The sequence below is a fragment of the Lethenteron reissneri genome, chromosome 9 (assembly GCF_015708825.2).
Source record: "Lethenteron reissneri isolate LAM-NWPU_2019-01 chromosome 9, ASM1570882v1, whole genome shotgun sequence".
Classification (NCBI taxonomy): Eukaryota; Metazoa; Chordata; class Hyperoartia; order Petromyzontiformes; family Petromyzontidae; genus Lethenteron; species Lethenteron reissneri.
The window spans coordinates 13914039-13939941 of record NC_083787.1 but is presented as its reverse complement, the minus strand read 5'-3'; the positions used below and the strand labels follow the sequence as shown (position 1 = coordinate 13939941).

General features: G+C 49.1%; 1 protein-coding gene across 2 annotated transcripts in view; it reads left to right on the top strand.

The window, feature by feature from the left end:
• The window catches only part of LOC133340317 (junctophilin-3-like), a 97536-nt gene extending 82042 nt beyond the window's left edge, over positions 1-15494 (top strand). The window contains exons 7-8 of one of the 2 annotated variants that reach the window (XM_061548458.1): positions 7845-7944; positions 9357-15494. In XM_061548458.1, the coding sequence (XP_061404442.1) occupies positions 7845-7925 (81 nt within the window). In that variant the 3' untranslated portion in view covers positions 7926-7944; positions 9357-15494. Of the gene's footprint in view, positions 1-7844; positions 7945-9353 lie in introns of both variants that reach the window. The other variant, XM_061548457.1, reaches the window with a different exon arrangement.
• Positions 15495-25903: the final 10409 nt, after the last annotated feature.

Sequence of the window (25903 nt, the reverse complement as noted above, 5' to 3'; positions counted from 1 at the left end):
AATCTGTATTTGGGTTGATGGGGCATTTTCCTGAAGAAGGCCTGTCGGCCAAAACATCGAGATCTTCCTTTTGCTTTTAGCAATGGTGAATACAATAATTATTATTATTTTATTTAGCCTGTTGTGTTTTATATAAGCTAGCCGAATATGCGACCCAACAACCATCGTGATCATTAAATCACCTGAGCAGCGGTGCTTGGACATTGTTCGTGAGCGATTGGTGCAGCGGTGAGCATTGGTCATCAGCAGGGACCCTCCTCCCCACCCCCCTCCTCCTCATCTCCTCACATTTTGAACTGGCCCAAGGTTGAGGCCAGTTCAAGTTGGAGCCACGCATCACTGAGACCAAAGATCGGCTCACCACGCACGGCAGGTATCCCTCGATTTACGAAAGGGAATGCGCTCTTCAAAAAGCCACGTGTAAAAACGAAATTTCGTAAATCGGAATGGCTTTTCCCTTTCATTTAATAAAAAAAATTTGGGATGTGTTTCGGACAGTCATTCCAACTCCATTCCTAATCTAAAAATATACACCGATATCACTTTTGACAATACAAAAATAATAATAAAGAACATATATTTTAAAACAATTGAATGATAATACATTTTAAAGAAAAATAATTAACCCCATCAGGGAACTCATCAAATCTGCATGCTGGAATGAGTGGAAAGGTGATGTGGAGATGTTACTGTTGTACTGTAGGGACACTGTGACGCTATCGGGGATGGATGATGCACGCTCCCGGGTGCTTCTTGTTTGGTGATCTCACGGAGTGTGCCGTAGTGACATTTCTTGGCTCAAATCCGATTCTGTTTATCGAAAAGTGACCATAATTTGTCAATTGTTCTTTACGCGAAATTTCATAAACCGAAGAACGTTTGTAAATCGAGAGATACCTGTGCAGATAGACCACCCATCAATCGGAACCTAAGTGTAGCTCGCTGACAGAGTGGGGAGGACCCAAATAAGTGCCAGCGCGGACCCGTGGGCTGGGGTTCCTAGGGTTTTCTGAGCGAGTGAGTGAGCGGTCTCACTCTGTCCACTGTGCCGGCGGTTCGCTAATGAGGACAAATGGACCCGGAGCGCCGCGTTGTTTCCTGCTGAGACGTGTCAACCGTGAAGCAAAGGAGGAATTTCACCAGCATCGGTCGATGAATCGCATCCAATAGTTCTCGAGGTTGGATAAAAGCGGTTAACGCCCGATTTCACCTGGTCTCATCATATCTCGGAAACTAAGCAGTAGCGCTTGAACAAGCAACCAACATCCATAAAAAGGTTGTTATAGGATGCTTGGGCTATGCAGTGGGCAGCAGAGGGCAGGCAGCCCATAGTTGTACCGCACATCTGTGTTCCCGAGCCACTTGCTCCCCACGTTTACTGCCCCACACTAATAAGTGCGGTGAAGTAAACAATATTCCCGAGCAGACAAGATGCCTTGCGTCATGTCATTCCATCAACTAGTCCCAACTCCTAGGGACCTGCACAGTAGGGGATTGACGAATGATGGCGCTGTGCTGCACGTTCCTTTCAAACATCCAATTGCACGGGCTCCGCCGCCGTCCACCGTGCAGCGGAGAAAGAGTGACCGTCGCCGCAATGATGCTCGCCCGAACCCAGGCTAACGGTCAGCGCACGCGATGGGGGGCTGGAGTGCAGATCAAGAGGCTGTGATGGCTGGGATGCGTGGCTTGGTGTTGCTTGATGAGCGCTTGCGTGTATGTGGGTGAATGTTGTGTGCATATGTGTGTATGCCGTTTTTTGTGCGCGTGCACCCGTGTGTTCATGTGTCTGCATGCACGTGTGTGTATACGTGAATGTCTTTGTTTGTGTGTGCATGCACGGCGAACACCAGTGACGATTATCTCAACCGCTTCTGGGCTTTCCCTAGGTCGACTCAGCCTCAAATAAGTACCTGGTGCGGTGTGTAAGGATCTTTACTAGGAAGACAAAGGCCGCCAGACGTGGTGCTGGCCACCCACCCCTTCGTGCGCCGTGCCGGCCTTCATAGGTGCTCGCTAAGAGCATTTTCTCCAACGGTCTGTTAAATGCTAAACGGGGGTATTTGCCTGTTTGTGTGCATACAGGTCGTTTGGCCTGCCTGCGATTCATGCTGGGTTTAACCAGGCTGGATTGTGTGAGGAGCTCACAAATCCTTGAAAGATCTGGACATATTCCTATTAGTGAGCTCCTCCGGCAGGCAAGGCTGGATCATGTAGCCCACACATGCCAAGCCACCGCATGCCCAAGCAGCTTCTAAGCAGGCCCGACACGGGCTGGAGAAGAGATGGACTGATGCAGTACAGGAGAATATGGAGCTGAGTGGACTTGCCGAAGACTGGTACCAGCGGTGTCAAGATCGGCCTCTATGGAGGAGGCTCATGAAGAATGCAACTCGTCAGTTCCAGGCAGTCGCCCTCCAACAACGGAGGGTAGAGGAGCGATGCTCAGCGGAGCATCGGGCAGCTAAAATGCAGCAGGTTGGCATAGTGGGGGGCCTAAAAGTGCACAAAGCGATGGCACAAGCGCCAGGGTTATATCACCGCCACTAGCGAATGGCGGTTGTTGTTGTGGATGCTCATGTGCGTGTGTCTGTGTTCGTGCGCTTGCGTCTGTATGCGTGCGTGTGTATGGCTGCTCGGGCTGCAGAGCAAACTTCACGCTCGCCTGAGATCAAATTACCCTGAATGCGCCAAATATCACCAGATCTCGGAAGCTAAAGCAGGCTTGAGCCTGGTTAATACTTGGATGGACAACGACCAATGCTTTCCAGGTGTTGCAGGCTTGGGCTGCGAGGTGGCCATGAGATGTCAGAATAGAAACAGATTATTAAACCTATCTGTGTGAGGCTGTGCGTACTGTTACCCCTTTTGTTGATGTCTGGGCACTTTAATCACTTCTGCCGCGAAGACAAAAAAACTCCTGATAAAATAGTTTTGTAACTCTCTAAGGCTCATCAGGATTACTGAGCCATCGTTTGATCGATATTGAAGTCACCTTTAAAAAAACGAAATCATAAGCTGTAACAAATATTTTCGTTATGTTTTAAATCATACACGCGTGGTATGAGCGACGAGAGGTGCCGGGGGTCGTCCTGGTCTGATGTTGGGAGATTTGCGATATCGGCCACCGTGGGCCGTTCTTTAATCACGTAGAGGCTCGCGCTGCTCTGCCAGACGTTCATCCCTCGTCTTGTGACGGCGTGAAGCCGACAGCGTGACCTGGTGCGACTGCGGTCACAGCAGCAGCTCCCTTGCAGTGTGTGCTGGGTCACGACCGCCTGTGCAGTTCACCGTCTGGTGCCATGATCACAATCTGATGGTTGTGCTTCCACCACCTGACAAGATTGTCACGCTCGCACAGATATTATTTGTACGTGGCCAAATCCGTTCATCAAATTGCAGCCGATAAAGCTCCAGCTCACTGGGGAGCTGAATGAACTCCGTCGTAATCCAACCCAAAAAAACTAATCTGAGAAATCTATGGGACCCTTTTTTTAATGATGATTTTTATTTTTGCATTGTCGTTGTGCTGTTCACCTTTTGGTGTTCTCTGGTCTAAAACTGTTGAGACAAGGCCATAAAGGAAGGGAGTCTCTGATGTCGGCTGATCAGTTTCCAGGACAATGCGTACATTATCAAAGCATGCTTGTTTGCATGTTTTACCACAGGCGTGTGTGCTTAATGCAGACTTGATGATGCCTCCTGATGGGTGTCTATTTGGTGTTTGAACATCTCAACACTTGCCGAAAAGCCTATTCTTTTTTTCATCATCAAATCTGACAAACTACTGTATGTGTGTATGTTGAACCTATTTTGCACTGTACGTAGCCAAGGACAACAACACAAAAAGCCGTTGTAACGAACTAAGTTTTCAGTCGAGATTTACAAGTGCATTACTTGATTGGCTTCCTAATATCGGAAGGAAGAGCGTTCCAGACGGTCGCAGAAGCACAACTGAAAGTGTGTGATGCAGCAACCTACTTTGTTCAATGTCTCGCCAAAACCTGCTGCGAGAATGACCGGAGTTCACGTGATAGTTGATGCTCCTTGACGAGACCCGGTAATGAGCTCCACCCGGTAATGAGCTCCACCCGGTAATGAGCTCCATCCGGTAATTAGCTACATCTGGTAACGAGCTCTATCCGGTAATGAGCTCCAGCCAGTAATGAGTTCCACCCGGTAATGAGCTCCATCTGGTAATTAGCTCCACCCGGTAACGAGCTCCACCCAGGAATGAGCTCCACCCGGTAACGAGCTCCACCCAGGAATGAGCTCCACCCGGTAATGAGCTCCAGCCAGTAAAAAGCTCAACGAGCTCCACCCGGTAATGAGCTCCACCCGGTAATGAGCTCCACCCAGGAATGAGCTCCACCCGGTAATGAGCTCCAGCCAGTAAAAAGCTCAACGAGCTCCACCCGGTAATGAGCTCCACCCGGTAATGAGCTCCACCCGGCAACGACCTCCACCCGGCAACGACCTCCACCCGGTAACGAGCTCCACCCGGTAACGAGCTCCACCCGGTAACGAGCTCCACCCGGTAACGAGCTCCAGCTGGTAACGAGCTCCAGCCGGTAACGAGCTCCACCCGGTAACGAGCTCCACCCGGGAATGAGCTCCACCCGGTAATGAGCTCCACCCGGTAATGAGCTCCACCCAGGAATGAGCTCCACCCGGTAATGAGCTCTATCCGGTAACGAGCTCCATCTGTGTAACGAGCTCCATCCGTGTAACGAGCTCCACCCGGTAACGAGCTCTATCCGGTAACGAGCTCCACCCGGTAACGAGCTCCACCCGGTAACGAGCTCTATCCGGTAACGAGCTCCATCCGTGTAACGGGCTCGGAAATTGAGTGAGGCTGCTTCACTTCGCTCTCTGCCTAAATGTCCATCGCGACATAACCAGCTGCCAAAATTGTGGCTCGCTTCCAACGCATGTGTTATTGGAGGGGGTTAACGATGACATGAAACCTACCGCCATGTTGCCTCGCCTCAAAAACAAATGTAGATTGTACCGCAGTTGATGACCGCCTGTACAATTTAAGATAACGGTTTTCTTGCTCCCTGCTCCTGGTTAAAACCACGCCGTGATATTGACACACAGGGATGAAGGCGTCTCCCCCTCTCAGTTAAGATCACAGCTGCGGGTGTGGACATCGGATGTTTCGAATCGTTGTCATGGGAATGACGTTTAAACACATCCAGCAATGCTGTCGTAAACATCACTGTTGGGGGATAGCCACCAGGAAACATAGTCAACCGCCATTCCCTAGCCGCGTCTCGGGAAGCGGGCACGGAACATGGCGGTTGTGAGATGTTGAGGAGCGGCTGAGTGGTCAGATTTGGGGGGTCTCAAACCATGGATATGCCCTTTGGGGGTAGATCATTTAGAGATGAAGAATGTTCTTTGAAGGGTTAGGGTGATGAATAGCCAAGCGGGATACTCTGCATAGACAAGGCGCGGAGTGGGTGGTTTTAAGACCCTTATACATCAGCTGAAAGCGGTTAGTGGTGAAATCAGAGGGCCGTGGATCAAAGCAGCCGATCGCGAATCTGTAGGCGGCGATTAGCGGTGATGCGCGGATACAATCCGCCCCTGATTAACAGACGGCAGTGGCGTAACAAAATATCTGATCCCGCCGCAAGGCCGCTGTGGCACGATATTTTGGGCGGCACATGTATGTGCGCAGCTAAGAGGGGACGGGTGGTTGTAACTGCGTCAGAAGCATCTCAGGTTTCCCCACGGGGGAGGAGGGCGAGGAGAGGGGGGTGGTGGTGTCTGTCGGGGGGCCATGGGAGAGATCTTGGAGCTGGCGGTGTTGTGCGGGAGCTGCCGAACAGCTGCCTATGTCAGTCTCGTCTCGTCCCTCACGCTCGGCCCGTCGGTAGCACCGTCACCTGCGCGCAGCCCGCTCCTTGCCGAAGGAAGACTGTGTCGGCAGATCCAATTTAATCGTGGGGAAGGAGGGAGCTGTGTGGGGAGCTGTAGGAAGCTATAGGCAGCTGTAAACCTGGCTGCATCAGCCACAGATTTATCATCACATCTAATCTCATCACGGCGTTGGTGCTCGTGGCCCAGTAGTGCTGTGGTTTGTGGAGTGGTTTTTGTTCCATGCCACTGTGTCACATTGTGCGCGTTGCGTGGTTTGGCTAGCCACCGTCGCGGCCTCAGTGGCGCACTGCACCCAGCGTTCGGCGGTGCTGTAATTGTGACTGGTAAATGCGGTCATTACCGACGGCATCCTTGGGAGGCCACATCATCTTGCACCGTCGGAAGCGTTCGCCATCCAAAAATTGCTCAAAGGATGTTGGACGCCGGGCGATGCCAGAAACCGGCGTGCGGCATCCGGTAGCCGCCGCGGAGGAGCCGCCGGGCTATAATCGATGTCGAACAAGGGGCCACGGTTCCCCCACGGGATTCATGTTTGTAAGGCGGCAGGGGGAGGGGGGGAGCATTTGGTAACGAGGCATCCCCATAAGATGAGTTCTAGTTTTGCGAAAATGCACAGCTGCATTCCAATTTGAGACAAGCCACAACACAGACCCAATTCCCAGGGCTCTCTTGTAAATGCCAGACCGCCGTCTGCTGCTAACGAAGGCGGCCGCTGCCACCACCACTGCTCCTTCCCGATTGCTGACTCCTGCCGGAGGCCACTGGCCAAAATGAGAAGTGGCGCGTGCGAGTGTTTGGTCTGCACGGTCTCGTCGGTGTTGATTGCACACGCGCGGTGTTTTACGGAGCCTCGTAATGTTGACCTGCAATATGAGATTGCTCCGGATTGATTGCCGCGCCAGGGAGGTGTGCACCGCTGATGTGTAAATAGAGGTGAGGTCAGAGGGGGAGCGACAGAATTGGTGGAAGGCAGGGAGCGGCAGGGAGTTGTCGGCAAAACCAAAACACCAATCGCACAGTTTGATTAGAGACGGTCACGCGAGATTTCTCTGAAGAAGACGCAACTGCTCATGAAGGGGCTTCGGGGAGAAAATATCACCGTCTGTGACCACACTGCGTCGTGGGGAATGTCACGTTTTTTGGTGTCAGATGCAGGTGGTGTTCGTGATGTTATGAGAATGAGATTTTTTTTTAAACATCTCTGTGGCGACCTTGTACCACACACGCGTACCCCCACCCCCCACACCCCCTACGAGACCCCTCCAGCCTCCGACTCCACGCTGGTTAGCAAGTGACGTCAGCATATGTATCGGGAGCAGTCATCGTGTGAGGAATAAAATAACATTATTAGTATGTACACGCGCAGTGTGCTTCATGCGTTTCGACGGCCGACCGTCGCTCCGCTGGTTCACCTAGAAAGCCTCACCGTGTCTCGTGATTCCTTTCTGGGAGCGTCTTGAAAAAAAAATATTCTTGTGTAAATTCAAATTTCAGTAATTTCTGGACCATGATGCCAGCACATAATGGCCTACTCTTCCGAGTGAGGTGAGGGGATCTTTAACGTCCACTGTGAGCAGACGGCGCGTAGTTGCTGTATGATTCATACAGACCGCACTCATCAGCAGGGTAGCCAGTGCATTCAAATCCATCGTGAAGGCCTCTGGGTGATGACTAGGCCTCGAAGGGAACTTCACCTAGGGCTGCCACCTGTCAGGGAATAGATTTGCACCGCGTTTCGGTGCCGGGATTGTGTAAAACTTTGTATCGGCATAACGCACAGTTCCCATAGGCTTAGGCTGACTGAAAACTATGTCCGGGGTTGATTTGTGGAAATGTCTGCAACCCTAGCTGTCTCCCTCACCCCCATCCTCCCATCTGTTCTCTACCCACATCATGCCCCTCACTCCCCCATGCCCCCCACCCCCTTCTGTACCACTTTCGCCTCACCCATGCAGAGCTCCAGCTCAGTGCTGGTTGCCATGGTGATGCTGCTGGTCCTGGGCTTTGCCGTTCTCTTCGTGCACATCCTCACCTGACGCCCGCCACCCTGTGCAGGTTTGTCGCTGCCCCCGTTGATACCTTAATCGCCACCCCGCCTCCCGCTCCCCCGGTCACAGCTAGCCACACCAGTTCTCCTTCCCGGTGGTGGTGGTGGCTTGTGACTCCAGGTGAAAGGGAACCGTGTCCTCCTCAGTGGCTCAAGCTACAAAACAACGATATGAACTTTTATAACAGCCATCGGCTCGCCCAAGGTCTCTGCTCTTCTCTCATTCAGCCTGGTGGGCCGATGGCTGCGGGCGTGCGCCGAGACTGGGGGAATTGGTCCAAAGGAATGCAGGAGGGGGCGTGGAGATCCTGACAACAGAGTCCTCCCTACGGTCTGAACGTCAGGACCTCGGTGTCAAATTTCGGCTAACGATCCCCAGCATCTCCTCATGGCTTCCTCCTGCTTCCCACGAGGCCTGGCGTGGTGACGGCCCAGCGTCGGCGCAATTCCTACCGCGCGCTGCCGCATTCCCGCCTGAGCTGTAGCTGCCTTCTCTTACCACGAGGTGGTTTTGAGTCACGAGCCGCCGCCGCCCCATGCCATCACCGCCGTGCACCACCTCGATCGATGTGGAGGCTTTGTCCACAAAGAACATCGCGAAGCTGGCGGGGATTTGTGTGGTTACGGTCAAATGCCACCGCCGCGAAGTTCCCTTGTTCCAGTCTAGGTTCAAGCCAGCATCGTGCTCCCCAAAGGTGGGCAGCTTAGGTTTTAGAGTGCTGAGCTGGCACCAACATGCCAGGACGAAATCTGGGTTTCGGCCTAGATTTGAAGCTTCCGTGACTGCAAGGATTCATACTCTTTGTTTTTTCGGTAAAGTCACGTAGGTAAAAAATCTAAATAAAATAAATGAAAACAACTAAATTAAATCGCGACGTTTCGGGTGCAACACAAGCATCCTTCAGGTGGGGATAACGTAGCGAAAGCACAACCGCTTAAGTATGTCAGACACACTTAAGTGGTTGTGCTTTTGCTACGTTGTCCCCACCTGAAGAAGAACGCTTATGTTGCGCCCAAAACGTCGTGATTTTATTTAGTTTTCATTTATTTTTTTAAGATTTTTTACCTACGTGACTTGACCGAAAAAAACAAAGAGTATGGGTTTCAGCCGCCTGTAATTAAACCAGATTTTCAACTGTCGTGGGTTGAGAATTTGATTTTGGTAATTTAACTACACAGAGAAAACAATGCCAATATATTTAGTTTTGGTTTGGTTTGGCTTATTTCCATCATCTTAAACACAGGTATGTGTCTATATATCGTTCTCATTACCAAGCGATTAGCATTCAGAGTGGTTTTAGTATGTGACCTTTGTCGGTCTTGAAATGCAACAAACAGTGTTCGCAGGGCACGTACACAGTGCGCACCTTCTCATCGTGCCCCCACCCATGTGCTCTCACCCTCCCTGTCCCCGCAGCAGCGTCGCCTGCAAGACTGCCGACCGAAACCGCAGCTACGTTTGAGCCACCATGGATGGTTTTGCCACACCGCCACCGCCACCGCCGCTGCCACGGCCACCACCATCCTCCCCAGTCCCTCCTCTCTCCCCCCCATTAACGGCCGGTAGCCGCCACCTTGGTACTCGCAACAACAACAACCGCCGCCGTTACCCCTGGCCCCAGCGTCCTGCACGCCGCCCGCCAGCGAGCGGCTCAAGGAGGCTGGGTGAGGTGCGACCGCCCTCCACGGTGGTAGTGGTGGCGAATTGCCACAGCGAGGTGGCCGTGGCAAGCGGGCCCCGTCGCAGGCACGTGGCGATGGTCGGGAGGGGGGAAGGTCACCGAGGAGCGATCAGAGATTCACCGCCCATTTGTGACTGACCATGCGGTTTCTGGTACCGACCAACGTAGAGGCATGATTGCTGCAGGCGCGATCGCACGGTACGGTCGTGCGAGACGCCTGTTTGGCTGGTGTGAGCGAGTGAGCGTGCGATTCCCAAGATGTGTTGTTGGCCGAACGACGGCACGCTCGCGATGTGTCGCACCGCGGAGGGGCAGAGTGAGGAGTGATTTGGGGCAGGGAAGGGCACAAGAAGTGCAGAAGAGCTGACGGTGCAGGCCCTGTTGGACGTTTATGAAGCCATGAAACCCGTCCCGTGTGAGCGAGCGGCAGCAATAGTGCATGTTCTGTACCAGCAGCTGTGGGAGGACCTCACGGTGGGAGGGACCGGTGCATGCATTTCTGATCAAAATTTTTAAAAAGAGAAAAAAATATATATAGATTTGTTGAAAAATGTGAATGCTTGGAGCCGATTTATTTTTGTTTAGTACTTGCAACATGGCCGGTAACCGCTAGTTGTTTGCTGCATGTTGCATTCGTGGGTCGCTTGCACCAGCAAAACATATTGTTTTGCTTGACTATCGCATTACTTTTTTGGAAAAAAATTAATACGTTTTTGTTTCCCGCCGCTTAATCAAACCCAATGTTGCTATTGATTTCCCCCATCTTTTCTTAAACAAATGTACACTTTATCCCATGAAAGATAACCAATGTGGATTCCCAAAAAAAAATATAAGCATTTTCTGTCATTTGCTTTATTATTATATATATTATTTCCTTTGTCGGTATTTGCGACATCTTTGCGCTCTCTCACCGCCTCCTCTCCATCGTGGGGCCGACGGCGTTGCAACACCGCGGCCCGAGTTTGTGGAGGATATGAGACGCCCTTGAGCTTTATGCCTGGAACTTCCCTCAACGTGGGTCAAGTTCAGCTTTGGATTAAACCTTAACGATTGTGAGATGAATTCTGGTTGCCTCTTCTCCTGCATTTTTCAATTCTCCCTCCTCCTCTTTCACCCTCATCTTGCTCCTGCTCCTCCGAGCAATCGGGCTGTCCAGCCTCGATGTGCCGGCCCCTGCCATACGTACAGCAGCAGCAGGATAATCTGACTGTCTCTGCTGCAGCAGAGGTAGAGGGCAACTGTTCTTGGTCCCGTGGTGGCAGTGGCAACAGCGGTTTCCATTGTGCCGCTTCTCGGGGTTGGTGGGCACCCTGGGGATCGCTGTGAGGTTGGGACTGTGCAGAGATGGTCGGTTCTAGAGGTCAGGCCTGTTTGGCCACCTAGCCCCCGTGAATGTAGCTCAAAGCTCAGAGCCCAGGGTAAGGCGAGCGAGCGTTTGGAGACGGCACGACGGTGAATGTGAACGCGCCAGGCGGCCGCAGCCGACGCCATAGCCACAGCGGTCCCCGGTGAGGTCAAGGGGTCGTGCCACCCCACGGCGTTTGTGCCACGGCGAGGGGTGGCGGTGTGGGGTGCAGCGAGGCGGTTGCTGCCGCCGGGTTGATGTGCGCAGCTCGTGACCGGGGCAGCGATGTTTTGCACGAGCGAGATTGAGAAACAAAGAATTCAAGGGCTTTGTATTTCAGCTCTTTCTCTGTAGAAACGCGAAGTCGTGGAAAGTAAAGGTTTTAACGTCTTACAAGAGAGTACTTCCGAACAAGTTTTTAAAAACACATTTTTGTAAGATAATGTGCGTTGTGAATTTGCTTGCCTATAACATAGAGCTCGTTAAACAGTGACGTTTTTTGCCTTTTCAGTGACGATAAACGCTAAGACCAAGGCGATCTGGTTGAATCAAGGGCTAAGAAGGAATATCACGAGCGTTTTGTAGATTTAGAGTTCGTTGTATCAGCAGCTTCTCGATGCTAACTAACTGAGATCCTGCGGAACAGATACAGCTTCGTGACACTCTGCCATGAAATGCGGTTTCTGTAAATACCTTTTTAAAAACAAAACTCCTATCTACTTTTGCAACTCGTCTCCACTGTGTTGCCTGAGGCTACTTTTCATACAAGTTATAATTCCTATTAGCCAGGACACTTCCTCGGAAGAAATGCCACTCTCCTGCATCACATTTCTTGTCCGCACGTAGCTCTTATGCAGGCCTTTTTGGCCACGTTTAAATTCTTTCTCTCCGAGTTGAGCGACGTTTGCTGGGACTGTTTCATTATCGCGGATGACCCAAACCCTCACCCTTACCCTCTTCCTTGCCACGCAGTTTTCTGTGAATATTTTATGTTACTCTCCCGTTTTTTGGGGCCTGGAATGTAGGATACTCCGTTTATTATTTTGGTTTTAACGTGAGTTCCGCGCTCCGTTCCCGGTGCCTGCCTGCACACACGGTCACTCTCAGAAACAGAACTGGCCTGGAGATGCTGGGCAGGGCCTTTCCTTGTTGGCTTTGATCTAACGCAGAGAGTGGCCAGTGCTCCTTGGCGTGCCTGGTTGGTGTACTTTACTCTGCAAGATATTTACATGGGCGAGCTTCACTTGCAGCTGTGGGCTCGTGTCTCCCAGATGTTTTTTTGGATATTCAGCCTGCATAGTCATCATCAGTGTGGATTTGTGCACAGCTGTATCTCTGGATTAGATTTGGCACAAGTTGTCTGGGTGGGCCTTCTTTGGGACTTGTGTAAAGTGGCCGTACGGGGTGTCGTGTAACCCAAGGGGCTCAGACAGTTATTGTCCTGAAAATAATTTTTTGGAAGAGGATTTTGAAAGCGTTTCTCATTGAGCCCTGCCTCTTGAGTGCGCTTCACGTTTAGCGAGTAGGGCACTGCAGCTGGGTTTTGAATCGAATCTATTTGAATGTTAATAAATAGATTGTTTCAGCAGTGAATATGTAGTGTCCGTTATACCACATAGAAGTGGCAAATTAAAGGAATCGTTGGTTGCTTGGGAAATTATTGAGCTTTGCAACAAACAAAAACTGAAAGATCAAGATAAAAAAGCGATCTTGTATTGGCAGTTGGCAGTGAAAACATTGAATCATTCTTTTTAGACAGATTTTATTTTGGTAATGCAGCTGCCAAATAAACGCAACCAGAGAAACGCAGATCGTTAGGTCATGCACATCGCGCATTTACATTCGTAAATAGATTTCAAAAAGTCGCAGTGAAAATCTACACCAGCCGTGAACAGAACCAAAAGCCTTTATACCCCCTTGAGTCAAAGGAAACATACAGAGAGAGCGCAATCGAGGAAGTGACTCCAAGGGAGTTCACCTGACCAGTGGCGCAAACAGATTATACAATTTTGGGCATGGAAAATAAGAGTAGAAGTGAAAAAAGGCCATTGCCCGGGACGTCGCTCACGATTTTGTTTACCTTTCAGGGCCACAGTGCTATTGACGAATGCGTGGAGTTTTTGATATTTGTCTTTTATGCACCACTGCCAGCGTGGCAGCGTCACACACAAAAAGAGTAGGTTTTCTGAGCTCAGCTTTTATATCAGATGAATACCTAATAACATTGAATGCAACTCAAATAACACTGACACTGAGAACTATGAATTATTTATTTACAAATTAACATTTAAGGAAAATCTCAAACGTGCTCTGTGAAGTTCTGCGGTCGTCTGAACATGACAACCCCAATGGACAGACGAAGAGGTCCGAGAGACGTAAAAGCCACAGCACCGGCACATATCCACGTCGGGTATTTTTATGAGAGCAGGCACAGGTATCGGATTGCGGTGTTTGATTTTTCTCGGTATGGAAGCAGACACCTTTATTGCTTTAATGCGATCGGATGCGGCGGCGTCACTCGTGGCGGGCTCGGCGGCGGACGCTGCGATTGAATCCTCGCCTCAGTGTGAACACTCTCTCATCATCATCTCACGTTGTTTCGTTGTTGCAACGCGCTGACGTTTCAACAAAAAAATGACAGTCGCGATACTTGAAAGTTGAGCCGAGGGTTTTGTAAAAAAAAAGCCACTTTGTGCCAAACCTTCGGCTCTTGTGAACTAGAGGGTTTAGTTAGACGGCCCTTTTATTTAAAATGAGCCAGGCCAGGTCTGATGGGTGTCTTTGTCAGGCATGGCAAGTTGGGTTTTCTTAATTTATCTGGTGTTTTTTTTCCACTCTGTTCTCCTAGAACTTCATTGGCCATGTCTGGCCTGGGCAACCCAAAATAATCCTGGGTGGAGAGATTTGTGGTTCGTGCTTTGCCTCAGAGCAGCCGAGCTCACTTGCAAGGAGGTCCTCAGAGGTCAGGGCAAGGCCCCGAGTCATGCAGACATCGGCAGGCCAGCACTTCAGAGTCATCACCACGTCCATCGCCACCACTAACACCACAGCCACCAACGCCACGAAAATTGCAACCGCCAACCCACTACCACCACCACGAAAACAATCACCAAAAACACCAAAGGCAAAGATCCCCCGTATCGCCCTAACAGCAACTAAGAAGGCTGGTGGCTAGCACTATGTCCGGCCGCCTTTGTCTCCCTAGTTGCGATGTTTACACACCGCACCAGTACTCGTTTGAGGCTGAGTCGACCAAGGGAGGCCCTGGATCAGTCACTGGTGTTGACCGTGAGCAGGAATCGAACCCGGGTCGCTGGGTTCATAGCACGGCACACTGACCGCTACACTACCGCTCTCCGTAAACACCACCAACACTATCACTAACACCACCAAAACACCACCTCCAAACCATAACAACCACCACTAGCATCACAACAACCAACAACACCAATAAAACCATCACCACTAACACGACAATAACCAACACCACCACCACAAACTCTTCCTCCATTAACTCAATGAACACCACCATTACCACTCACACCACTGATACCACAAAAACTTAACACCAGCAAAAACGCCACCACCACTACCAACTCCACCTTCAACACAACCGCAGCACCAGAAGGAATGCTCCTACACGGGTAGCCTTTGCCCGCTGGGCAGCTGCTCATTGCAGTGCGACAATGGAGAGTCGGGTGGAGTTTGGTGGGGTTCGGGTGGACATCTGGGTGTGTTGTTGGGTGTGGAAGCACTTCCTCTGGTGGCGGTGGTGAGCCAGTCGTGCGGTCCCCTGCAGAAGACACCAAATGGAAACGCAAGAGACAGATTTTGCTGAAACTAGTGACGGTGCGATGTGGTTTGTAAGGGTGGGGGGGGAGAGATTTCCTTTCTTTGGTTAATTATTAATTTTGTTGTTGATATATTGTTAATTAAATGAACATGATAATATATTCACTAATATATGTTGAGAGACAATCTGGAGCACAGAGATCGCGACTCAAAGGCGGCAGAGCGTTGTACGGTTTATGAAAGCCCGTGTTCAAGAGACTAGAGCGAGATGGAGTTGTGGAATGGAATGCTGCTAAGTGTGCTTTATCTAAACTGCCATCACGAGTCCAGATTTCCCGTACGTGACACGCGCGCAGCGGGTCCGTCGGTCGGTCGACCAGCGGACCGAGGGCCGACAGCGCACGGAGTCGCTCGATGGGTGGATTTTTCGAAGGATTTTTCTCACCGACGTCACGGCGTTATTCGATGTTTTCACAAAATCGTTCGATTCGAGCAAACGAAGCGGTGACTGTGAAATGAGGAATACTGGAGGTTGTATGCGGGGGAGGTGGAGGGCGCGAGTGGGTCGAATGGGGCCCTCCTACTCCTCGCGCGCCACTTAAACGTTTCTGGATTGTCCTGCTACGTTTGTTCCTGTATTGTTATTGCTTATGTTTCACAATGGGTTCAATGGAAATGTGGCTACTACACAGTTTAAATAAAAGGAGGATTCTTAAAGTGCTGCCGCATTTCATTTGCTCTTGGCTTCTCGTGCCGCGGGGAAACGCCGGCTCCTTCTCATGGAGCGCCCAGCGCGTGTCTCGTCTTTGTGTGAGTGCGTGCTCGTGTGTATGGGGCCGTGTCTGTGTGTGTGTAGTGCGGTGAGATAGTGGTTCGCACACTGCTATGAACCCGACTCCACCCGAGTTAGATTCCCTTCGACGGCCAACATCAGTGGATACTATCTGACTCCTGGGGCCTCCTCTATGTCGTGTCGACTCAGCCTAAAATGAGTGTGGTGCAGTGTGTAAACATCAGTACTGGGGAGACAATAGCGGCCGTGTGTAGTGTTGGCCACACCACTCCTTGTGTACTATGCCCACCTTCACGGGTGCTCGCTAACATCACTTTCTCCACCAGTCTATGGAGGCTACACGGGGATTCTTTATCTATGTGTGGTGCACGTGTCCAGTGTTTAACATGTACTTGTCAGATGTTTTAGATGGTGTTATCATTCCCTGACTATAATTTATTATCCTTGTTCCTCTCTCTGTCTCGGTGAAATTCCAAGCACATGCACCTCACTATGCTTTTTTGTGCAACCGTCAGCTTGTGTCCCATTTTTCTTTGATGATTATGATGATGGCCATTTCATTGTCATCATCCAACAGGTTGATGCTCTGCAGGAGAGCCCTTGCCTCACAATTGGAAGGTTTCCTGCTCAAATCTGGACAGGGGTAAAAGTAACCCATAATCTCATGCTTGGATAAATTAAGCGACCACTTTCTGAGAAAACAGTCTTTGGTGTCCTATGGCGAGAATGGGCTCGACGTTTTCACCACGAGTTCAGGTCTACCGGCAGAGATCAGTATTACTCATTCAAGCGGTGAGCATTAGTCAGTTACCATACCATGTGGATTCACGTAGCATCAAAATGTGACCTCACGTAAAGACACTGTACGGTGTACGACAGCAGTGGGGATCGTTATTTTACGAAGAGACGAGAGTCGGTCACTGGCGGAGGATACAGGACAGAGGCTTGAGCCTCAAACCTAAACGGCGGTGGTCTTGGGGAAGCGAGTTACACTTTTGAATTAATATTGAAGGCATGCACGTGCCGTTCGTGTCGTCAACTGCGGCGGGGCTGGCTGTTCAACACAGCAGGTACGGGCGCAGCAGATCCAACGCGTGGGCCATTTTGGCGAGGAGGAGGTGGTGCCGCCCCATGTCGGCGTCTTCTGCCTCCGCGTTTGATCTGATTTCCGAAGCGAGAGCCCGCTCTGTGCACGCACTGGCGCATGCGATGGCCGGCTGGGAGCCACCAGAAAGGGGTTTAATTTGGCCTCGGCGGGCGCCTCGCGTTACGGTGAGCCCGATATAGCCACAGCCACCTCTACCCGCGTATGTACACACACACGCGCATGTGTGAGTGTGTGTGCGCACACACACGCACGAGCGTGTGTGTGCGCGCACACCGGCACACACTCAACCCGCGCCTCAGCGCTCCATGTATGGCTGGCGGGTTAAAACGCTCGTTCAGGGCCTTCTTCAAGCACACTGAACCAAAAAAAGAAAATGCACGCTAATTAAAAAACTCAATATTTACACTGAGGCGGCGGTTTGCGTGTAATGTTTTTTCCCCCCGTTTAAATTGCACAACACGTGCGCTCACGGCGTGCGTACTCACGACGCGGTGACACGGACGATAACCCACGTTGCAACCGAGACTTTTCCTTTGAAACACCACTCACACGCGAACGTGGAACCCCCCCCTCTCCCGTATATTTGTCGGTCTTGATTTATGTAGCGCGTCATCCACATCAACGAAGGCGTCGCAGGGACACTCCAGATAAAATTAAGTTTACGCGAATGCCAAACAGTCGGACCATACAAAACACAAGGTATGCAGTTTAATAGATATAAGCAAAGCAATGCACCCTTGATCGTTCACTGTACATTTTAAAACCAATGCATGTATCCGTGTAAACAGACGGCGAGTGGGAATTGTTTTCACATCTAAATGAGGAATCACATCACAACGGTAACACATCTCGCGTGTTTTTTGTGTGTTTGATGGCGCTGGGATGTGTGTGGGGGGGCTGGGGAATGTGCCGGTGGCCCAAGCAGCACGTGCTCGCATCAGCATGGGCTGTTTGATTGAGATTATAGCACGAGGCAGCGAGCAGATATTATTGGAGAGACACTTATAGCGAGGACAGCTGTGTGTGCTTGTACTGGCATTACTTTGGTGGGAACAGACTGACAACTGCAGCGCATGTAAGCTCAGCTAGGCAGTGCCCAAAATATCCATCCAGCTCACCTAACACTTTAACTTGCACCTTGTGCGCAGTAAGAGAATCTGTGCAAGAGGCCTCTGCTGATGTGCTCTTCACAAGCGGCACCACAAGCGCTAGGTGGCGTCTCTGCACAGGCAAGTGGGAAGTCATCTTTTTTGTTCTTTCGGTAAAGTCACGTAGAAGGGAAGTAATAAAATAATAAAGATAAAACATAATAAAATAATTCTCACGACGTTTCGGCCACAACGCAAGCAGCCGTCCTCAGGTGAAAACCAGGTCTGTCGGGGAGACAGCGTCTGAATGAAACCGCACACGAGCTTGGAGCGTATATATAAGCTGGGTTGGGAGGGGGGAAAGGGCGCTTCGACAAAAGAATTTGCATATCAAGAGGAATTTAGCATATTTATGGGAAATGCAGGAATGTGATTAGTACTAATTATGCCCGTGTATTATGCAGGATTAGCAGCATCAAAGGGACGGGATATGGGAAATGCAGGTATGTGAATAGTACTAATTATGCCCGTGTATTATGCAGGATTAGCAGCATCAAAGGGAGGGGTAGCATTAATAAAGGGAAGGAGTGTTAATAGTATGTAGCTGCAGTAACTAAAACCAACACGTAATCAACTAAAGTATAAACTACATAGTATCATCAGTATACTAACTATACTCTACAATAAGCTGAGTTACTAACAGTAAGTAATACATTACAATTCTACGTCGTAAAAATTATATAATATGCTTCCATCTAAACTTTATTATCTTACATTACACGAGTCTACACCGTACTATATACTGCCATAGACAAACCCAGCATTAAATTACATACTGTATTGCTACCACAGAGGCAACTTAGTTTGTAGACGCCAGGGTACTATATGTCTGGAACCACATCTTTTACAGACGGGACCAGATCACGGATTTTATGTACTGTGTTGAATCGGACCTGGATCTTGTGTTTAATCAGGATTTTGGAGATCTTTTTGTGACCCCAGCAATGTAGGGTAAGGTGATGGTCTTGAAAGGCTCCTCAACAGGATCCTTCTTGATGGTTGGAGTGATGGCCTTGCGGATTGTGTAGTCGGAGTAACCATTAGCCTTAAGAGCTTGGCGTACACGTTTGAGTTCACTGGCAATGTGTTCCTGGTCGGAAATGCATTGGGCTCTATGGCATAGAGTCTTGATGAGGGAATTCTTCTGGGATGGATGGTGCCTCTGTGGTAGCAGTTACATTGGAGAAACCAAACGACATGTCTCGGACCGCATCTGTGAACATAAAGCAGACTTGAAACACGGTAGGACAAACACCTCAGCCGTGGCAGATCACTGTTACAATTCAGTGGGCTCACATGACATTGACTTCTCCAAGACAGAGGTTCTCTGCAAGCCATCTGGCTACCATGAGAGATTCGTTCATGAGGCGATCCACATATACAAACACAGAGACAATTTCAACCGAGAAGATGGATTCTGGCTTAGCAATCATTGGAAGGACGTAATAAACTATTTCGGATCTTAACTGATTGTGTTCACGTTTACGGTGACTTTAAGACCGCGTTCCACTCACTGGCATTGTAATCTCCGCAGGGAATGGATTCTTTGCTCCGCTGCAAGTTTCCTACCACTACTCACCCATTGACACGACGGTCAATGGTACAGTGTATAATAACGAATAGTATGACATTCATATGCTTAATACAATGTTCAAAGTAATATATAGTATCGTAATTGTATAGTGAATATATAGCAGTGTGATATACATTAGGGTGGGTAGAATAATACATAGTGTTATATTACAATGTATAAGGTTTATAGCAATACAGTATATAATTTAATGCTGGGTTTGTCTATGGCAGTATATAGTACGGTGTAGACTCGTGTAATGTAAGAGAATAAAGTTTAGATGGAAGAATATTATATAATTTTTACGACGTAGAATTGTAATGTATTACTTACTGTTAGTAACTCAGCTTATTGTAGAGTATAGTTAGTATACTGATGATACTATGTAGTTTATACTTTAGTTGATTACGTGTTGGTTTTAGTTACTGCAGCTACATACTATTAACACTCCTTCCCTTTATTAATGCTACCCCTCCCTTTGATGCTGCTAATCCTGCATAATACACGGGCATAATTAGTACTATTCACATACCTGCATTTCCCATATCCCCTCCCTTGGATGCTGCTAATCCTGCATAATGCACGGGCATATGTAGTACTAATCACATTCCTGCATTTCCCATAAATATGCTAAATTCCTCTTGATATGCAAATTCTTTTGTCGAAGCGCCCTTTCCCCCCCTCCCAACCCAGCTTATATATATGCTCCAAGCTCGTGTGCTGTTTCATTCAGACGTTGTCTCCCCGACAGACCTGGTTTTCACCTGAGGACGGCTGCTTGCGTTGTGGCCGAAACGTCGTGAGAATTATTTTATTATGTTTTATTTTTATTATTTTATTACTTCCCTTCTACGTGACTTTACCGAAAGAACCAAGAAGATGAATCCCTGCAGTCACGAAAGCTTTAAATCGAAATTCAAGTGGGAAGTGTGTCGTTACTCCCCGCCTCTGCCGGAGATTGTGTCGATCCTCCCACAACTTCACCGCCTCTTATTCATTGACCGACTTAATGTCGTCCATCGAAGTGAGGTCCCTCTCTCGCCCACAGCTTAAGACGATTTTGGGTGTAGGGTTGCCACCTTTAGTTTTCTCAGGACCGTCCTTCTTGACTTAAAGCTTTCGTGAATGCAGGAATTCATATTCTTTGGGTCTTTTGGTAAAGTCACGTAGATAGGGGTTTCTTTGAACCTATCTACGTGACTTTACCGAAAGACCCAAAGAATACCGCCCTTCTTGTTGAAGAGGTCGCTGCCTTCCCTGGGAAATACGTAAGTCTTCCTAGGACAATCAAAGTCCCAGTGTTTGTCAGTTGCATAATATCACAATACGCTGGTATTGTGAGATATTAGTTTTTACTCCCATGACATGTCCTGATCATAAATGAGAAGCACCTGAGTGATACAACTTTAACTGCACCTGATTTTTGTTTTGTATTGATTCAGCCAATACATCTGAATGTTGTAATACCCCTAGCGAGAGCGGTGGTACAGTGGATAGCGACCTGCGCTATGAACCAGGTGACCCGAGTTCGATTCCTGGCCTGTATTTTTATCTGTAACCGCTTTCAGAGTACTCAACTCGAGAGTGAGGGAGGAGGTGGGGTTCTCAATGTACAGGTGGCACTGAAAAGTAAAAAAAAATATTCTCTAAACCTATGGAGTGTTTGGTCTTGACCTGTTATCAGAATGGATGCGCTGCCGCATTTCCTAACAGGTGCCACTGTGTCACGTGGGCACCATGCCCATTGCCAGAGTACATGGCTTGTTCTAAGGAACATTGCCTTAAGAATTCTTGCTCCCGCTTGAGATTAAACTCGGTCCTTAACTGTGGCGACTTATTGGAGTGAGCGCGGGCACCAATGACTGGTTAAAAAAGTATCACGTTAAAGTTGGTTTGATGCTTAACTTGGTTAATGTCCAGATTGGACAATTTTGAAATATCGGTTTGCCTACAGTGCAACAAACAGCCCTCATCGCAGAGGTCGTGGGGAAGTGCAGCGCCCCTTAGCGTGGATGAAGAGGTAATTGAAGTGAGCTTATAAGTCGCTATGTGATAGCTCATTGCGTGGGCCGTTCTTTAACACGCGAGGTGGTGGCACTGTCTTGCATGAGGTCCGAACTGAAACTGTCTCTGTTGTAAATACATGGGGAGGTAGGGGTGAATAAGGGAACTTAACAACACACACTTTTTAAAAAAAAAATTTGCCCATATTGTGCGGTCGGAAAGAGAATATTTCACTATCACGGAGGTCTCGGTGAATTTGTTCGGCATGATGCAAGGAGCGACTGGAGACAGGGATACAAGGACACGTCAATCCTGCTGCTTCTACATCGACTGCTGCATCTTCTCGCATGGAGGGGTAGATTCCTCCGCGCCCCCTGTTGGAAATAGCGACTAATCCGCGCTCATCCATCAGCGGGGATTTACTGGAGGCGGACTCGGGGGAGCGGGTTCGGCAGGAGGGAGACGGCGCCCTGACCGCGACAGCTCCACAGCTCCCACTGCCTCGTTATGTAATGAGGCAGAGAAACAACACAGACAGACGCAGCGATGGCGATGGATATACAGACACGGACAGGCGGACTGACAGAAATACACACGCATTGAGAAAGACACGCACAGACACATGCATACACTCGCATACATACAAAGACTGTTGGGGCCAAGTACTGCCAGCGAGAAACTATTAAGGTCGGCACGGCACGGCATGCGACGAGGTGGATGGACAGCAACACATCCGGCCGCCTTTGTCTCTCCAGTGCTGATGTTTACATTCCGCACTAGGTACTCATTTGAGGCTGAGTCGACGTAGAGTAGGGGCCGGGACCGGTTCAGAAATTCGCGGGAATCGACCTCGGGTGGCCGGGTTTGTAACCACTGCTCACACACATATTTACAAAGACACGAACTTACACACTCAAATATCCCTCGTATAGCCTTAACAGACTGTTCGGGCAAGTGCTCTCAGCGAGCGCTTATCCAAGGCACACGAGGGGTGGGTGGCCAGCACCACGCCCGGTCACCTTTGTCTCCCTAGTGGCGATATGTACACATCCCACAGGGAACTCATTTGAGGCCGAGTCGATCTAAGGTACACAACTAACACACACAGACATGCAAAGACACACGCGTGTAAATTCACACAAACGCACGCACAGATCAAATTACGCATACGCTTGACACCATTTTATTGCACGCACAGATTTATCAGCGGTGAGCTAATGTGGGTTTTCATCTAGATGACCGAGCACCCGTCATGGAAATGTGCAATTTACACAATAGGATCAGGTGCCTCGAACAGACAAAAACATGAAGACGCATTTTTCATATTATGGTATTGTGTTTTCTAAAGGAGGTGTTATGTATATATATTTACTGTTCTACCTTTTAACTGGCTGCAACCAGGGCGCATGCCACCCCGTGAAAATACGATTGAAAGAGTGGGTGGTGATATCTGAGGCTCATCAGCAGCGAGTTGCCCGTTCAACAAGTGCCAGTGGTTTGCCTTGATGTTTATATTCAAGAGCAACGCCACGAGGACCGTGAAGCCAATTCAGCGCAGCAACATGGATCAAATGTACGTTCTGTTAGTGTGCACTGGGTGTGTGCGGGGCTACTTTGTGGGCAGCGCAGCGTACGCTATTGTTGCACTGTACTTCTATGCTCCCACCATCTGATATCCCCGCCTTCAAGAAACCCGGTCTGACCAACCTGGAGAAGTTTTGTAAAATTAACCTCACGACCCACATGGCATGGGCTCTCATCCAGCAGTGGATTAGCAGAGGTTTTGTACCTGTGTTTTTATTCCGTATTCTCCAGATTAGAAGACGCACTGTCCCCCTTTATCCTTTATTCTAAAGAAAACGTTGGGGGGGGGGGGCTGCGTCGTATAATCCGGTCGATTTGGTGTATGGAACCAGATCTGTATAACTGTCAGAATCAGAATCTTTATTTATCCTGGGGGAAAGAGTTGTGAAGCTCTTTTCACAGGTACATCTTACTTTCCGACGCGTCTTATCAGAATGCGATAACTATCTGTATACAAGCAACTTTATTTAATGTGCAATACACGACCAAGGCAACAACAACCACCACAACTCTCTCCTCCAGTCTCAGACTCGGCTCTGCTGTCCTCTGGTGGAGGTCCATGGTCATAGCGCGTGTTTACACCGCGACTCAACGAGGTACCCTCCTCTCGGGCAGTCGTGCGACCAGGGACGGATTAAGGTTCTTGTAGGGCCCTAAGCACTTCTGTTTCGTAAGCCTTTAGTGATGACTTTCTACAAGTTGGTACCGCCGCTGTCACTCGCATTGTCTTCCCTTGCACTACTCTCTATTGAGAATGAGATTGCGCGAAAAACACAATTTCCAGATTGTTATTGCTATGAAAAAAATCTAAAAGTTAATTCTCCGGTGTTAATTTTTCTCTCACCTTATAAATAAAATATTGGCATTGACATGACTTTGCCTCTTCGTATATACACTGTGCATATCCTTGCTATATACGTTTATTTATTCAAGAAGATATCTTTGTAAAAAAAAATATTTATCATGCAAACAATAAAAACGGTAAAAAAATCGTCGGCCCTTTAGTTTTCGTGGGCCCTCGGCACAGTGCCTATTGGATAACTCGCCTTTTCCCGTTCAAGGACGGGTGTGTTGCAGTAAATTTGAAACTTGCAAGCGAAAAGCAGACCGCGACGTAATATCCATTGCATCCATTCGTGTGCAATTTGTAAGGCCGTGGTGACACAGACTTTTTTCATTCAAAGGTTACAATCCCTTGTTCATCATGACGTCCTTTGTGCTTCGATGTCTCAATAGCGTTACGGAGATCGCGTGACGTGAGGGTTCCGCCTTTGTAGTGAGGGTTATACTGGTAGGAACGAAGTGGACCAGCCTACAATAGATTATATCGTCCGTCCATCCGATGTCCGATTACGTGTAGCAACATCGCCCCCTACTGAAAACACTTGGCATGACCCTACAAAAACCTTTAGACTCTGTGAGGCTTTCCTGGCTAAACAAGTGTAACATTCCCTTATAATTCCCTCAGATAGCTTTTAATTAAAACAATTAAATTAATGAGGCTTTCCTGGCTAAACACGTGTAACATTCCCTTATAATTCCCTGAGATAGCTTTTAATTAAAACTTTGAAATTAAATAAAAAAAACTCACAGCGCCCTAAAGCCTACAGCTAGGTCTAAAGCCTAGAACTAGGCCTCAAAGTCTCCCTTCGTATCGTACCCCCTTGTGTGTGAAAGGGAGTTAATGTTTAACAATGTTACATTCCCTGATGTTTTAAAATAGAAACATTTACATTTAAAGCTTTTACATTAATAATTAAAACATTTAAATTATACATTAATAATTAAAACATTTAAATTAATAATTAACTCACAGCGCCCTAAAGCCTACAGCTAGGCCTCAAAATCTCCCTTCAGATCGTCCCATTAGGTGTAGCAACATCGCCCCCTACTGCAAACACTTGGTAGGACCCTAGAAAAACCTTTAGACTCAGTGGGGCTTTCTTGGCTAAACAAGTGTAATAATACATTATGTTTCTATTCTTTGGTTATTCGTTCATACCAGCCCACCCCGCAGGGTCCTGTTAAGTTGACGCTGTGGAGAGGGGAGGTAGCGCCTCGCCCCCGCCCCCCCCATGTGAAGTGACGTCAGCCGCTAATTATTATTAATGAGGGGGGGGTCCATGTGGAGGACGTCACCTGTTCATGATTATTAATGAGGGGGGCTGGTCGACGTGGATTGACGCAACGCGCGGGACACACACATTCTTGGCTCATTATAGTAGTAAATACGGCCCTGGATGCGACTGTGAGGTCATAACCCAGAAGAGACCACGGGACACATTTATGATTAATCATTGTACGAGGGAGGGAGGTGTCATCACAGTGACGACACACTCCTCTACTCCTGACGCCATGATCAGGCTCGACCCCCTCGATGTAAAGAGGAAGAAGACTCCAAAGATCAAGATCCCACTATAGCATTAACAGACTGTTCGGGCAAGTTCTGTGAGCGAGCAGCGATTATGAAGGGCGGCACGGCACACAAGGGGGTGGATGGCCAGCACCCCGCCCGGGGGCGCCTTTGTCTCCCCAGTGGCGATGTTTACACACCGCTACACCAGGTACTGATTTGAGGCTGAGTCGAGCTAGGGGAGGGGGCCCGGGACCGGTTCAGATAATCTTCACCAGTGTTGGTGACCGTGAGCGGGAATCGAACTTGGGAACTTGGGGGGCTGGGTTCGTAGCGCAGCGTAGCGCTTAACGGGGGGCCAAGGTCACCGGACCCCATTAGGCAGGGGCGGTTTCTTCATTAGGGCGATTGGGCGACGCACCACCAATGTCATTCAACCACAGAGTCACGCTAGCCGTCACTGTGCCTCTGGATATAGTCCAATCAGCGTCATGTCACGTTCTGTGGAGTACCGCCTCTTTTTGGGCGATTTCACTCCGGCTGAGAATCGCCCCGAGTGGCCCCATAGACTTACATTCAAAGATGTTT